At 35.3% G+C, this 17,005-nt stretch overlaps 1 protein-coding gene across 1 annotated transcript; it reads left to right on the plus strand.

Moving 5' to 3' along the window:
- Positions 1-712: 712 nt before the first annotated feature.
- Positions 713-13,914, plus strand: LOC146145737 (solute carrier family 2, facilitated glucose transporter member 5-like). The gene is made up of 10 exons (XM_083389836.1): positions 713-748; positions 3,981-4,112; positions 4,478-4,745; positions 6,147-6,268; positions 6,931-7,101; positions 7,739-7,836; positions 8,805-8,976; positions 9,536-9,699; positions 11,845-11,989; positions 13,692-13,914. The coding sequence occupies exons 2-10, from the start codon at positions 4,092-4,094 to the stop codon at positions 13,818-13,820; spliced, it is 1,290 nt and encodes a 429-aa protein (XP_083245962.1). The 5' UTR covers positions 713-748; positions 3,981-4,091; the 3' UTR covers positions 13,821-13,914.
- The last annotated feature ends 3,091 nt before the right edge of the window (positions 13,915-17,005 follow it).

Here is a 17,005-nt window from a genome sequence, read left to right on the forward strand (position 1 = left end):
CCAAACTGGCAGCACAGAGAGCTGAAAGCTATTACGTCACCGATAAGCATAAGATAACACCAGACAGTCAAATGAAAGGGCTGCCGTCTAAAATATTCAAAGCTGTACGGAATGCCAGGGTCATATGCACGTTCAGTAGTCCAAACTCCATAAATTTGCAAATAAGAGCGACAAAGCATAATATTTCTGTACAATTTTAGTTATTACGTTAACATTAACCCCAGGCAACAGTAACATTCTATAAACGTACCTGGGCCATAGAATACTGCAGCACAATTCGCGCAATTTGTACATGAAACCCTCTATTTTTAAAAGTGTTATAAATTAAAATAGGTCTGTTTACGAAGGAATTCTCCGACTATATTGATTCAACATTGTTTGCCAGTGTACACAAGCAGCCGTCGTTAAAGCGCGTAACAGCGAATACAATACCCATCGGCAAAACAACATGTTTTGGGGGCCACGTGCTCTAGACGTGACCGAATGAACGGACACCCGTAGAGCTCATTTATTTCGCAAGGCCCCACGTCAAGGCTCTTGACATTCCTAGACCTGTCATACCCTTTTTCTCTTTTGAATCCTAATTACGCCGACCCTTTAAAAGTTGGCGTTTTTCTGTTTGTGCGCTGTTTAGTTAAAAGACAGTATAGAATAAGTTTCTATAGGAGCTTGTAATCTGTCTACACTCTGCTGCAGTATTTCAAAAAGCTTGGAGACGCATTTGAGGATTTTATGAAGCAGAATTAAAGTACAGAAAAGGTTTTTTTATGAATTTCCTAGCACTATAGAACTCTTTCTAATATAGATCTAGAGATTAAAAAGGTCTTGGTTTAAGGCTTTTCAATGGTACAATCTCGCATTCTTACATAAACAACAACAAGAGTTACCGGGAGTTAAAGCGCTGCTGTTTATTCAAGGTGTTTTAGTGCAATATATCTATTTAAATCTGAAATGTTAATGCAAATTTCTTGATGACGGCATTGGTTCCCAGGGGTTACGCTATTGGTCTACTGGTCCATTAAGATAACGACTGGTTTACTTTATAAAACGTGTAAATTAAGGAAAGAAAGTTTTATGCGCTAAATTGCCTTCAGTTAGCTGAATTCTGATCTACCAACTAAATATTTGACAGCGGCTGCTAAATTAAATATCAGATTTCGTAAATTTGTTTTTGTAAGTTGATTCGGTAGTGGTGTAGGTCGGTGTTTCTTAAACTGGTAAATGGTTCACCCCAGGGTGAACAAATGTTTGCAGGGGTGAACCAATCAAAAGGGGTGAATAAGGGTGAGCCGTCAGAAATGTATGTTAGCTCTGCAGTAAATCGACTACTGAACTGGTGTTTTTTGGTGTTTTTTTTGCTTATTGCAATAGTGAAGTTGGTTTGCACTGAGTGTTTAAGTACAAAAATTTGGTGACTGTGTTTTGTGCTTTTGTAGCTTTATATTTCTGGACTCGAGAAATTGTAGATTTTCAATGGTAAAACTTAGCTTGAGTTGATCTTAACAAAAATCGAAACAACCTAAATCATTTTGTGCTGTTATATATAAACGAGATAGTTTTATCATATCATTAGACAAGGGTGAATGAAATCTGGAGATAGATGCTAGGGGTGAACAAAACTAAAAAAGTTTAAGAAGCACTGGTGTAGGTTTATAAAAGTTTGAAGAGTTTGTTTAGGGTACAGTGGTCGATATTGGCGAGCAACCGATTAGTCATTGGGAATCCAAATAAACTTCAAAGATTATAAAGTGAAGTCATACATATTAACAAACAAAATAATCTAGTTAACAAAAATACCAAACAAATAGTAAGTCAGATATTAAATGCAATAACGGTTTAAAAAACATTGTTTAATTAGTGCCACGCAATTTGTGCGACGTCGCGTTTAAAATGAGGCAATATTTTTCAGCTTTTGAGGCACACTTTTCTAAGATTATTTAAGAAGCAAACACCAAAACGGGTGACATACTAGAAAAATACAGGCAAAACTGCAATTCTAATTCTAATACAAATAGGTTTATCTTTAACTATATGCGTAAATGAAAATAATATCACACTAATAAAATTGAATTGAAGATATACAGATTCTGTTTTACACAAACAATTTAAACTACGCACTAAAATATATTTGGGTCCTTAGGCTGTGGAACGCTATTTTCACCTGATATTGTGGATTTTTATCGATTTGTAAGGTTGAGCAATGACTCTGTCACCTTTATAACGATTCCTTTTCCATCACAACGAACCTTTTCTAAAATATTTTTATTGCAGCTCTAACCTTTTATATTGATTCTGTTCGTATATTTGACATCTATTTCAAGAAAATGGAAAACGCCAAAAAATATGCCGTATGTGTGAATATTTCTTTTTATATGTTTTATTGTTTCAATCAACATTGTATACTTTCAATAACTCGCACACTGCAAATACTAACAGTTTATTGCATTCGCAAATGTCTATCATTCGGTAATAATATCTACTAAAGCACTGTAAATGTTTGTAATGTTATTGACGTACGACATTAAGATTTACTGCTGAAAGATTTAGACAAAAGTGGATTGTTTGGTGTCATTTTAAACAAGTTACTAAAGCACCACAAATTAAATATTACGCCGCAGGTTAGTTACAGCTCACCCTGTGACAAATTACAAAGAATTACAAATGTTTTCCAAAAAATAATATACTGTTTTCTATTAACGTGTTGATTGGCGTCATACATAAACCTAATGAGCACTTTAGGAAAAACATCCATCGGTTGCAAGTTATAGGGCTACACCTAAACGACCAAAACGGGTAATAACTTGGCTACGTGATAGCCGGCATAGAACGAAACCTTATCTGCCTGTCTATAGAAGGCGCTAAGATTACGTAACGGCGTCTCGCACCCTTGCTATTCGTCATGAATGGCAGCAGTCAGCCAGTAAAAACCAATAGGGAAATGCCCGTTTGGCTCTTGATGCCATTACTGCTGGCAGCAGACTCTGGCAACTAGAAAGTTCTAGGTTTCTTAATCAATAGATTAGAACAAAATGCGGCTAATTTGAATCTAATTGTGAATTGCTTGTGTGCTCAATTCTATTTCTAATATAATTCGGAGTTTACCGAACGTTCCACTTGTCCAAAGAATTCAGTAATTATAATGCTAATCTATTTTGAGAAAACAAAAATGATCTAATTCTTATCTAATTTAAAAAAACTAAAATAAATCTAAAAGTCTTTCTGACAGAGAGGGCTTTCAATTGAAAATCGATAACTGTAAATCGCGCAATGGTTTTAAGAATCGTAATTATGGGTTATAAAATCCAGCTGTGTCTAACTTGCGATATTTTAAGGTGAAAATTAAAGACGAATCTGTTGTTTCTACGTTTGAAAAAATGATGCACAGACTTACATCCCATTTGATTTCCTATTTTGCTGCTTTATTTTACAATCACTAACGCTTAACGGAAATGCACAGAACGAAAAACGAAAAAAAGATTATGTCTGAACTCTTATTTTAAATACACAAATACAACGTATTTTTGGAAATCGTTAAATGAAATGTTTATGCTTCCCGGTTAATATGTGATGGCTTCCCGGTATACTATGATACGTAAGCAGTAATCGTTGGTCAAACCGCAGAATCAGAAGGGCTATAGGTCATAGTTGTTGGACATATATGTGTTTGCATACTTCATTTGCCTTTTCCTATGAATATCGTTAACAGATGCTGGCAGGGCTCAAGGCATTCATGTGCAATATAACAACGTTTAATTTCCCACAACTTGAGGATCCACTTAAAAATACGATGCTTGTTAGACTTTTTTAAGAACCTTCTGACATAGTTACTTTTATTGTAACCTTACACGATCAGGTTTAAAGCAGCGGTTCTCAAGCTTTGTAGCTCAACCAAGACCAAGAAAAAATTAAAATTCGAAGCATCCCTCTACAGTAGTTTGGTGTTATATGGCAATTAGCATTCATGATGTTATTCTGTTCAGGAAAATTCGGTTTTTGGTTCGGTTTGTCTTCTCATCTCAGGAGGAACCTCCTTCATCGTGATTGGTTTTCAGTTCGGCGTTTTCGGCCCTGTAATACCGGCGCTCAACCAAATGTACAACGAAACATATTTTGTGAGTATGAGAGTTAAACTTACCTGGATTGATTGTTTTGCGCAGATATTTACTTACCACCACACAGCACTCTTCTTTTCGTAATATCTCTAGGTTAAGAAATATATCCAGTTTTCGTCCGTTTAGGGACGGGTATAGCTGGGGTCTAATTCACACCACCTAAACTTCATTCTTTAAATAAAATCTGACAATATGTGGAGCAGTGACGTTTTAGTGCATTTAAGTCAAAGCAGTTACGCTGTTACAACACTATTGTAAATCGCATACACAGTAAGTAGTAACACAGACACAAAAGGTTAAGTTGCTGTAACAAAACATAGGAATTACCTTCACTGCAAACTTAACTTATGTTTTTTCCTATGAAGTCGAGGCATGGAGAATCGATTCCTGAAAGTACCTGGTTGGCTCTTCTCACCCTCACGATGTCCTTAATGATCGCTGGTGGGTTTGTTGGAGGTATCACTTCCAAGTTCTTTATCACGGTCCTCTCACGAAAGCGCTACATGCAGCTTTCTCACGTGATCAACATCGTCGGCCTGCTTCTCATGGCGGTAGTCGGAGGCATCACGAGATCATATGAAGTCATGATTGTTGGAAGATTTATCACCGGGATACCTGTTGGTATTTACTACGGTGAGCTAGACTTTTCGGATTGTTTGTTTTTCGTGGAACTAACATTTGTTATTTACATTATTCACAAGATTTTCACAATTTTAATTTTTTTAATTTTAGGAAGGGCTAGGTCACAAAGTATAATGAATGTTTTCTTTATACTAAGTTCCATCATTTATAGCATTACATTACAGTACGTTTATTTTGTGTGTAATGATAATGCTCTCAGGGGTAGATGCAGGATTTTTGTTTTTGGGAAGACATTTTCAGCAATGACGTCACGGAATTACATCACATAACAAAAAAAATAAAAAGCGTTGAGGCGAACTGGTGCACAAAATACAATATAATCGCGCGAACCTAACGTTTATTTATTTCGTTTAAATAAAGACACATCTGTATATTTCAACAGGTAAGACATGACCACCGTGTTATCTGACTCCAATAAATCGAAACTAAAACAAACTGCCATTGTAATTTAAAGTGCATACTGTCAGGTCGCTTATAGATTTATTGTACATTCAAATAATTTAGCATATTTCGCTTTCAATAAAAGAGCTTACAGCGCAGTAAAAACACGTGTTGCCAGTAAGGAGCGCATCGTTGACTGTCGAGTTTTATCCATCAGTAGCGTGACACTATATAGCACAAGAGCGACTGCGATGGAGATTAATTGAGTAGAAATGCCGGCTGAATTTGCCAGAACGGCCACGAAAGGAAATGAGTATCGAGGTGAAATATTTAACACTTTACCAGGCGAACACGCTATAATTACAAGCACAAACAGACATGCGTCGTTCCTCTACACATCCTATAATAGTTAGCAAGCGGCTTTGGATTTAAGTTGACTTCCTTAAAACTGATGAAACGAAAAATGAATAAAAGTTCGCGCCAGCGCGAAAAAATTTATTTACATAGTAAAAGTTGGCATAAAATATAGTTTCGGTTGAGGTGCCGAGGGCACCATTTCAGGATGTTTGTCATCATTATCAGTCATTTTGGAAATGCACGCTCAAAAACTTTATAAGGTTGTGTTTAAATGATCTCCATGCATTGATAACAGATTATTTCAGAAGATGTATAGGCCCTACTCTTTACGTTTCATTAGCTGATAGAATTTCGCCCAGTTCTGTATTTTACGATTTTTTTGGACTTTGTGAAACATGTTGTTTCTGGCGGTCCTCATAAATCTATCCCGGTCCATTACTTGTGGCCAACTGACGATCTAAATATTGTCTCCCAGCGATAGAACTAAAACTGGAGAATATATCTTTTGGGGGTCCTATAAAACAAGGCTTCACAGTCGGTTGGCTCCGGGTTTACTAAGATGCATAGGATGCCATCGTTGGTCAAAAAGAGACTTCAGAAGAGCTAGATCACAACTTTTGAACGCGTATGTGTGTGTATTTTGTTGTTTAACAGCTTTGATTCCGATGCTGATGGTGGAAATGAGCGCGCCAAGCAAGCGATCGATGTGGCAAAGCAGTGCGGCAGTCTCGATGACAATAGGCATGCTTCTTTGTCCAGTGATCGCGCATCCAAAGGTAGCGTACAGTTCGTTTTGAGGTTAATTCCTGGTGTATTTGAAATACAGTAGAACCAATTTTACCTCCAGTCAGGCAAACCTTAACAGAAGTTGTACGGCAAAAGATCATTTCTTTATGTAAAACAGAAACAAATATTCCGTCTTTTTATAAAACAAGAAGTATTTCGAATTATTGGAGCATAATTGTTCGAGATTGCAGTAAGAATAGCAAAGCAAATAAGTAGGTATTATTAGGTATACATAAATAATGAGATATTTGAAACGTTCAACATGATACCTACTTCTGTATGGGCTTTGACGTTTTTAGTACTATTTCCAATCATGTTTTTGTTAATCAAAGTACCCACGAGTGCAAGTATGTAGTTTAGCGTTCTTCATTCAGATTATCGAAGGCTTGAATACTGAAGAGAGCATTTCAATCACACCAATCCATACTAAATACTTTTCTGGGGAAAATACGCCTTATTAAGCCAAAAGCATCATCCATTATATATTATTTTTATCTCTAATTTTAATTTTCAATGTTTTGTTATACTTTTTGATCTCGAACTTAGCAGGTGTTGGTACTGTTATTATTTATTCACACAAGTCGCATCTGCGACGAGGTTTTGTGCAGCAGTTTGTCGCAAATAAAACCAACGCTTTCTTTTGTCGACATAGACACTGGGTCATGTTGAAAGATGGCCGATTCTCCTGATCATCTGCACGATTCCTTCCTTTATCTTCCTCGTCTTCAGCTTCTGGATGCCAGAATCACCTTACTACTTGGTTCGGAAGAGCAGACATAGCGAAGCAATGGAGGCGCTGAGAAAGTTAAGGAAGGGCAGTGATGTAAGTTGACTTAAAGGAGTGTTTGGGAAAACGTAAAACTGTACTTTATTAGAATGCTCTTATGCGCTATTTAAAAAATTATCTATGAATTAATTTTAAAGTTTAGTCAAAATTATACTTGTATTGCCATCCATAAACAGGGTTGTATATTACTTAATTTCCAATTCGACAATTCAGCAAGACAAATGGTTTGAGTTGACCTTACTTGAGTATTTTCGTTAAAAAGAAGATTAGGAAACTTACGTTTCACTTATTTAAGTTTTAGGCGTATGGATCTTTAGTATTTGCAATGAGAACTGTTGGCCGGTACGAACACAGTACCATTTCTAATACTTAAATACGACTTGAAAATATCTCAAATTGCAATACATACTTAAATACGACGTAAAAATGTTTCAAATTGCAAAACATACTTAAATTGACTTGAAAATGTCTCAAATTGCAATACATTCTGTATTGATGTTGTTGAAAACCCCTTTGACTTATTGACAGTAAAATACTTTAATTTTAAATAATATTTTCAAGTTCGTAAGTCGTCTCAACAATCATTGACAACTAAAAATTGCTGCGTCAGTGTTTTTTATCGTTATGGATAAGACAAGATATACCACCATTATTCGTTTTTTTTACATTAAAGAGCGATCTGAAACAAGAGCTGTGTGACATCGAAAGTGAAGTGAACGCCTCTACCACCATTGTAAGCCTCAGGGAAATGTTAAAATCCAAACAATACAGGTTTGTTTCCAACTATTTGTATAGGCCTAACTAAACTTCGTGGTCAATTTTTCTCTATTCCAATGCAACTCGTTTCGTGAGCAAATTAAAAATTTTTTTCCAAAAGAGGTTAGAGGTGTACCGTATATAATAAAACGTATTTTAATTTTTTAATGGATTTGCATTTCTTAAATTAACCGATTCACAAAAATTTGTTACAATTACTATCGACCTCATGTTAAAATTATAAATAATATAATAGAAAGGTGAAATAGTTTGGTAAATATATTGTTGAAAATCGAAAATTTCAACAAAGAATTTAATAATATACATAGCAAGCAGGCAATTTTATTTTTCAGTCGGAGTTAGATTAAAAGTATTAACGCCTTGGAAACAAGCGTTAAAAATGTTGTTAGAAATAAAAAAGGTTGTCGACATAAAATCGGTTAATTTTAGAAAATGCAAAAAAAACTTTTTTTTTTGTAACAACTTGGTTCGGTTAACCATATATACTGTCCTGTATTCTAATTGTATTTCAAACATGTAAAGCGGTCAAATTTTATGTCCTTATGAAAGTTAATTTATATTATAAACGATGCGTTTGGCTAGTCGACTGAGGGCCATGTCAAGTAAATCAAACTGAATATTTGAAACTTAAAATCACATTGACCCTTGCAAGACAAATGTCGACCTTAATTCCTGATCAGTAACAGCAGAATGCTTTAGCAAAGTTAGTAATAATTCAGATCAGACACTATTAAAAGATTTTTGATCTTTTAACAGTGTCTGGCCTGAATTGCTAGCTTAGCTATGATATTCTGCTGTTAGGTTTTAAAAAAGTCTTTTATGGTCTTTATATATTTTTCCTAAACGTTTCTAGTTTAGTATCTTCAAACTGTTTTATGTCAACTGTGACTTAGTATTAGATATATAATTATGTTCAACTCGTTAAATGATCAATATGTTTTATTCTAAACCTCTTTATGCAGGAAGCAGCTGATTGCTGTTTGTGCCATTTACTCCGGTTTTCAATTGAGCGGGATCAACAACTTTGTCCTTTACACCGACGTCGTATTCCTCCAAGCCGGGATAGCCCCTGACACGGTCACCTACTGTACCCTCGGAGTCTTTTTCCTGCAATTTCTCGGCGGCCTTTCCGGGGTAAGCGAATCAGTAGGAAAACAAATCTTGGAGCTCTTGCATTTTCGCAAACTTTCTTACACGTATTTTTGCTGTGGTTAGGAGGACCTATTCATAGAGGTCCTAGTTGTAGTTCTCTAATATGCTTGTTAACCTCTCATGGGTTCAGAATCTGTACGAAACTGCTCCCTAAAGGACGCCGATTTTAGTTTTCTGTTGTATGTTTTGACCTTCTGGATTAAAATTTAGGACAAACTTTTTTTTTCGTCCCGGTTTGCATATGGTTAGCCTTTTTTTAACCCAATTGGTTAGAAATAGCTAAGGAAACTTTTTCTAACTTTGGCCTAGTAATGTGCCAAGAAATACCAAGACTTAAAATATTCGAAATCTCATTACTGTGTTCAACTTGTAACTTAACTCAATGAACCTGTCCCAAAACACTGCTGCTACGACATGACACGTTTTCGTGTGCCTATTTTTTAGTTTCAAATCTGGTGTTTTTTGCTCCTTTGATGTTTCAAATGTAAGTGACAAACGCCTTTCTACATGCTATTAAACGTATAATTTGATGTGCTTTCAGATGTACTTCGTGAAACGCTTCGGAGCATACAAGGTCAACGTAGGTGCGACCTCAATGATGATCGTCACACTCATTACCTTCATGATTAGCCAAGCAACCCTTCATCTGGCCCCCACCGTTATGCCGCTTCTAGCTATCGTCTCCACCGCGTTCTACCTTGTCGGGTAAAACAATAAGTTTTTTCTCCAAAAAGCGACTTTAATTAATATTTCAGTAAATAAGATTAACCCAGTGTACAGTCCGACAACGGGTTGTGTGTTATTTCACCCCCAAACACCATAATAATTTAACGCCAAAATAGACAAATCTTATAATTCAAAAAGAAACTTTCCAAAATTGCATCAGTACCCACGCCAAAGTAGCTGCAACCCTCTTTTTCAAGAGTTTTGGTGTTAACAGGTTTGTTAGAGTTTTCTGGTATGCTATTTGATATTCATCGTGCTACTGTTGGAGTAAAGCCTTTTTACATTTATCATATAAACCAGGGGTTCGTAATATTTGTTCTTGTAAAGCAGTGCTTCTCAACCTTTTTTCGCGGCGACCCAAATATTAGGCGTAAGTATATGGCAACTAAGCTTTAGCGACCCAATTGTTTTTCTTGTAAGCGAAATAAAAACTAACTTCATGTAGGCCAGTGGTTCCCAAACCGTGGTACGCGAGAGTCTTTCAGGTGGTACGCGACTAACTTCAGCATACGTATAAATTTGCGAAAACTTTCAGATTGGGTAATTTTAGTTACATTTGGTTTCGTACGTTTATGACGTAACACTTCTCTTGTACAAGATAATAAAACGCTAATTGTTCGCTGGTTTAATATGTATGTAATAATAATGAACCGATAGCAGCAGTGTAGTATTGTCGTATGTATGTTGATATTTCAATCATTTTAAACTACTGTAATTTCTTAGTAAATAGAGGAATAGTAAGAGAACTAAATTTTGTTGAAAAATTAGGAACATGTCTAACCGAAAGTACAGTCAGGCTTACATAAAGTACGGGTTTGTAGCTATTGATAACAAAGGAGAAGTTCTTCCGCAATGTGTATTTGTACGAAATATGTTATCATCATGCTTGAACCGAGTGATCGAACGATTACATTTCGTCAAAACATCTGCCCTTAATACTCGGTTGTTTAAACGTTTTTGTGAGAATCTCAGTTCCAATTACACCTGTGTTTTTACACAGAGGTGCGCTGGCTCTCACATCCATCACATTAAAACAATTTGCTGTGTTTTGTATAATTTATGGCTTTTATATCTCCCTGGAATGACATTTGTTAAACTTTAATACAGCTACATGCTTATTTCTTATCTATATGCTAAAATAGTTTATAGTTTAGAATATTCTAGTCAGATGTAGGCCTAACTTAGGTGGTACATGAAAACTATACAAAAGCTTAAAATGGTACGCGAGAAAAAAAGTTTGGGAATCACTGATGTAGGCGAACAAAAAATAGACATTAGCATTAGCATAAATAATTTCAAATTTTACTAATTATTATAAGACATTATTTGTATTGCTTTCTTAATTTCCTTAAGTGAAATATTTCGATTTGAACCAATCTCAATTAGTTTAAACATGTGACTACTGGGGTCGGAGACCCAACCAAATCAAACAGCGACCCATGGGTTGAGAAGCACTGTTGTAAAGCCTTTTGAAACGATTGTTTTCTCCAAACCTTTTGGCATGTCTTTTCACACTCACCATAACCTTGAGGACGGTAGGGGGTTGATATAGGCTTGGGACGAACCCCGCTATATGAATTTGACTTTATTTATTTATATGGTGTTTCAGAAAACCATCAATCGTAACAATAAGTTACAATGCATGCGTGGTGGGATACTTATACCTTGAAGAATTTTATTACCGTAATTGAGTTTAAATGCGAAGCGAAATTGTTATAGGTGTCGCCAAAATTATAACGACGCACCAGGGAGTCTTTTCTAAATTATTTACAAAGAACGGCATCAAACTAATATGTTATTGAACGCGTTAAACTCACCGTAAAATGTATCATAACTATAAGCCGTTACTTTGCAACGATATTCTTTTCGAAGTAAAATCGATACGTTTATTCCAATTGATAGCCAACTTTGGTTCAATGTTATGCCATGTTTTTCAACGATTAAATGCAAAGTCAAACTTGTTAAAATTGGAAACCCTGGTGAACACCAGATAGTGAGTAATAATTCTATTACGATTTGATTTTAATATCTTTTTTATCTAAACCCTTGCTAACGGTATATAAATATATACCTGACCTCTTTGCATCAGCCCTTAGTAACTACTTACTTTTACATTCGTTGTAGTTTCTTTGGTGGCACCCACCTCGCCACCCTCGTGCTAATCGGTGACGTCACAACCGAGCCGACACGCACCACTGCGTTTGGATGCGGAGCGTTCTTCCTGTGGCCGATCTCGTGGATGGTCGGATTCGTGCCTCCCTATTTACAGGTTCGGTTGTGCTATCACTAGATATTGCTGGAATAACAAATATTGACTCCAAAACAAGTATTGAAATATTGACAACTCTTCATATATTATTGTTTGGGGAAATAAGAACGACGTTTTAATCAAGAGCATAATTTGTTTTACATATTTTTTCAGTCAAACTACTTTTATTCGAAATCCATCTTTTTTCTAGCAGTTCTTACTTTTACTAATTGTCAAGCAGAATAGTAAAGCTTTTGTGCCTCCCTATTTACAGGTCCGGTTTCTTTTATATGAAAATACTGATACTGTATATATGAGCATAAGAACGAAAAACACAGTGTGCTATTAGCATGACTGGGTTACATAGAAACAATAAAACTCTAAATTTAAAAAACGAGAAAAAACAGGATCAGACATTAGATCCTAGATTTAATCGGGTTTTCAAACTTTGAGTTTTATTGTTAATACACGCGTCAGCGGAACGGTGATCGCCAACAGAAACTTACTGCCAAGTGGTTTGTAATACGTAAAGAGATGCTCTTTTATGGGGCACAGAAAAGTTTTATTTGGCCTTAAAGTTGTACGACACACAACATGTGACTGGTGTAGTCGATTTTTGACTTGCGTGGAACTAAATCTGTGTTAATTAATTTGCTATCCTTATACGCAGTAGTAGCTTACACAAATGTCACTTAACTATTATTGTTTTAATTAAAGAAAAAACTATCACTGGCATTAAAACAACACATCACTGAAACCTTATTGATTAAAACTTATATATATTTTGGCGCTGTCTGTATTTTTTTTTCTCACAATAAAAAAGGGATGTCCTGAAATAAAGAATCGGGGTTGGTACCCAAGTGAATGCTGCCAAGGGAATGCTTAGTATCGATAATCTAGGTTTTTAATATTTTTTCTACAAAATTTTATCACACTGCAACGCGTTCACCAATTTTATATGGTACATTTATTTTTGATGCAAACGATATGAGATGTGTACAATTAAATCTACAAACAATAAATTTTAATTTACATGATTACGGAATGATAGCAATGTATTATATTTAGCTATACCCGGGTTTCTTAACCAGGAGTGTTCGCATAAAAAAATGAAAAACAAACATTAAACGCTTGCAAAAATCTAAAGAACAAATAAAGAAATTCTTTGTATACCAAGTATACAAAACAAATTGGAAGAACAAATTAGGTTTAACCGCGCACTTAATCTCTCCTTTATAAGCACTCCTAGTACCGAAATGCTGTATAGGAAAGGTCACGCGAACCTAAGAAATATTAAAGCTTCAGTAAGGCACGATTCAGTCGCTTGGCGCAATAATGAAAAAAGTATTGAAAAGTTTGCCACTCGCTGGGTTAATATACATTGCTCGGCAGGGGTCTGCTGGCGCAAAGCGTGACGTCCATTGTACTAAACTGAATTGCGATTTTTTTTGAGCTCACATAAAGTATAGGTGGAAAAAACGAACTCATATAAAGTAGTTTTGTGAATTTAAAAACACAAATTAAGTTTTTAAAATGAATTGCTATAACTTTGCTAGATTATTCTGCTCTTAGTTAAGGATGTTCGATTTGTTTAAATGTTATTTTGTAAAGCATCTTTCTACTACTATAGACAGATTTTTTACTTGAAACAATAATATAATAGTTTTCGTATGGTAATAGAAAAATCAACAACTTACAGTAAAGTTTTTTATTTTTCTTTTAGATTGCAATGGGAGCTTATTCGATGTCCATTTGGCTTGTGTGCAGCATCCTGTATCTTATATTCCAGCTGACTTTCCTTCCAAACACAAAGGGAAAGACACCGGAAGAAATCCAGGCTTACTTCAAGTAAACAAACTAAAAAGAAAACATATGGAATGTTTTCAAAATATTTTTGTTTCAAATTTTCGTTGTTGGACCAGACGCAGATTATCAAATCAACCCACTTGTGATTTTCATCCGAGGTGTTTCATTGTTTTAAATGCAAAAACTTGCTGCGTTATAGGCAAGGGTAAGTTAGGCGCTTGGCCTTAAGGCGATGGCTGAAGGCTGCCTAAGTCTTACACGTTCCTTGTACACACCTGACTCGAAGGAGCAGGCCACTAAAATATTCGTAAGTTTTTACACAGAGTTACTTTACGCGAAGTTGATATTGCTCGTTAAGTGTATTCACGAATATCAGTACACACGAACACGATAACTTAACACGGTGATTCAATTCGCTAATATCAAACTGCATCCAATCGAATAGCATAAAGTAGAATAAAAACTCAAAACGCCAATCACACTCGCTCGAGCGTTGGTCGCACGTCAGTGGACACTGGTCACGTGCATAGTGACGTCAAGTTCAGTAACGCAGTGGGGTAACATGGGAAAAACTGTACATTGCAAACATTTACAAGGTTTACATAGTAAACATACCCAACCTTTTTCTAATTTTAGGGTTTAAATAGCTAGTTTGTTTTACTGCCTATTTTTGCGCTATTAATCACCAACGCCAATTTTGATTTGCTACATGATGTGCATATTTATTCTGCTCTTAGGTGTTCAATTGTTCATGTATCCCTTTTTGCTTATAATGTTTATTGTTTCCGTTTTTTACTTATATTGCGTATTCTATTTACTTCTTTATTCTTCAATTTGGCTTTAAGTACTAATGAAGCATATTGTAAACTTACTTGCTTCAAAATGGGACTTTCGGGTCCCGTATAAAGTGTTTAATTTGTTTTTTCCAAAAATAATCACTAAATGGATTTTTACGGTGATATCCATAGCTATAACATTGTTACTGACACAGTGTACATTTTGTAGGTTCGTAATATGCTGAACTTAATTATCGCTTTTTTTAATTTAATGAGGTACGTTTAACCAATGAGTGCATTCAGTGTTTTGCAAGATAAATATTTAATTAGTTGCATTTTTTTCTTTTTATTGCTTATAAAATTTACCTTGGTAAAATTTGTTTTTCTTCTAAACAAAAAAACCTTGTAAAATTTTTGTTTCTTTTCGCTAGAGAAAATGTCAACAGCCTTAACATTAGAAGTGGCAGCATTTGGAAAGTCAAAATACACTTGAAAAGGCAAAAATAAGTTGTATCTGGCGCCATATGCTTTCGGCCTACAGAGGAGTTAAATACTTTTTAATCAACTAAAAAACACAAACAAAGATTTACCTCTGAAGTAGCCAACAATAAACACTTCATGTACCTTTACTTTGCTTTAATCAACTACCTAAAAACATTTTCGCTGTGGCAAACTGAACTTCAGTTATATAACGAACGAATAAAAGCCTGTGTAACTAGAAAATATACAAACGACTGACAAAACGTATGAGTTGATCTACATTCTACACGAAGTAATAATAAGGGAAGCGTAGACCGTTAACAGGACGCAAGGTGCAGAATTGTAATTAAGGTAGGAGGCAGTTTTGGTGAGAAAAAAACACAAAATGCTTAAGGCACGCACTACTATAGAAATGTTAAGTAAAGATAGGAACAAAAATCTAGACAAACTCTATAAAACGCAGAGTAACAGACTTTGGACAACTGTAGAATTGTTTCACATTTTTCAAATTAGTTTGGAATTGACAACAGGTTTTCGCATTAGAACTAGAATTACTATTAAGTTGTTTGACTGTTATCAATTTTATCCTTAAGTAAATGACTTAAGTTAACTAATCAAGATAGACAATCCTATTTCGTATTTTTCTCAAACAAAAAATGTTAATAGCAACGGTTGGTAAGATTGGAAGTTTGTTGGCTGTGTAACCTGTACACAACTAAAAACTGTTTCTAGTGAAAAATACACATTGGTCAAAGAAGCACTTTCGGTAAATTCGTATATATACTATAGGAACTCTAATTAGAAAACACAGAGTGTTACAGTTCATACTGACATTAAAATAAAAGCATATTGATTCGATTCGTCGAATTATACATGTTTTGGTCGAAAGCTGTACAACACTGCGGCATTCGAATTCTACTTTGTTATTTGTTATTGTATACTCGAAGTCCGTTAATCGCATTAGTGGAGTCTTCGGGAGTCGAAAAAGCAAGCTTGATAAGCTACGGTTTCTCCTTTTTCCTGCTCTTTCAAATCAAGCCACAGTTTGGGTTAGGTCGGTCATGTCTGCGGTTTCGTTTCGGAGAAAATCCGATCTTATCTATTCTTAAGCGGTTTTTGAGTTTTTCGACTACACAGGCCGGGCCTCAGGTATGTAAACCCAAAATCCAAACGCCGAACTCTACAAGCTAATGCTACAAAACATTTTCTGTTGCTGTTTTTAGTATTGCTTCAAGCTTGTTGCTATTGGTTTCGTTTCCCGCAAAGACAAATGACTTAGCTTTTTAGATGTCGCGATTTCTTTGGGGCGTAATGCAGTTTTGCTATTAACGAAAAAGTTTACTTCTATAGGCGACAGGTATTTTAGGCTTTTCATAGAAAATTCGGACTGTTCTTTTACGTTTACGTACAACGATTTTAAACAATCTACGTCTAAACTAACACAATGTCATTATTTTTTTTAAATGAGTGACATGTCCATATGTTTACCTAGGTTTCCTCGTCAAATTGGGGTTTTGCAAGTTTAATTATATATTTATGGTAAAAAATGTTTTTTTAATGCTGCATACATGAATTTCCGGCACTTTTATGAATTAGAATGATGTATTACGAACAATTGTCGTATTGTTGTTAAAACAACGATGGGAGTTTTTGCATAGCGAAGCAAAATGCTAGTATTTTAAGAAAAAACTATGAAACTTGGTCAGCTTAACCTCAAGAGTATAAATACGTTAAGGCCTTGCAATTTAGTTGATTCAAAACAAAGCGTGTCTTGTTACATTTTCAGTAAAGTATGGTGGCAAACTGATTTTGGAACCTAGAATAGTTATCAAAGAAACTCCAGAAAATAATCGTTAGGGGAAGTGCGGGACCCATGGAACGGATTTGTATTTTCTCGAATATCTTTCGAATTACAACTCAAAAACACTCGCGGTTATTTGCTTAGGAAAGCTTACAGCTATGGGTATCTCCATGG

This window comes from Ascidiella aspersa, chromosome 5, assembly GCF_963924565.1.
Source record: "Ascidiella aspersa chromosome 5, kaAscAspe10.2, whole genome shotgun sequence".
Taxonomy (NCBI): Eukaryota; Metazoa; Chordata; class Ascidiacea; order Phlebobranchia; family Ascidiidae; genus Ascidiella; species Ascidiella aspersa.

Excerpts from the sequence above, each read along its gene's own strand:
- LOC146145737 (XM_083389836.1), top strand. The coding sequence starts at position 4,092 with ATGTACAACGAAACATATTTT. Across the intron at positions 4,113-4,477 it reads TGTACAACGAAACATATTTT|TCGAGGCATGGAGAATCGAT; the intron begins GTGAGTATGAGA and ends TTTCCTATGAAG. Across the intron at positions 9,700-11,844 it reads ACCGCGTTCTACCTTGTCGG|TTTCTTTGGTGGCACCCACC; the intron begins GTAAAACAATAA and ends CATTCGTTGTAG.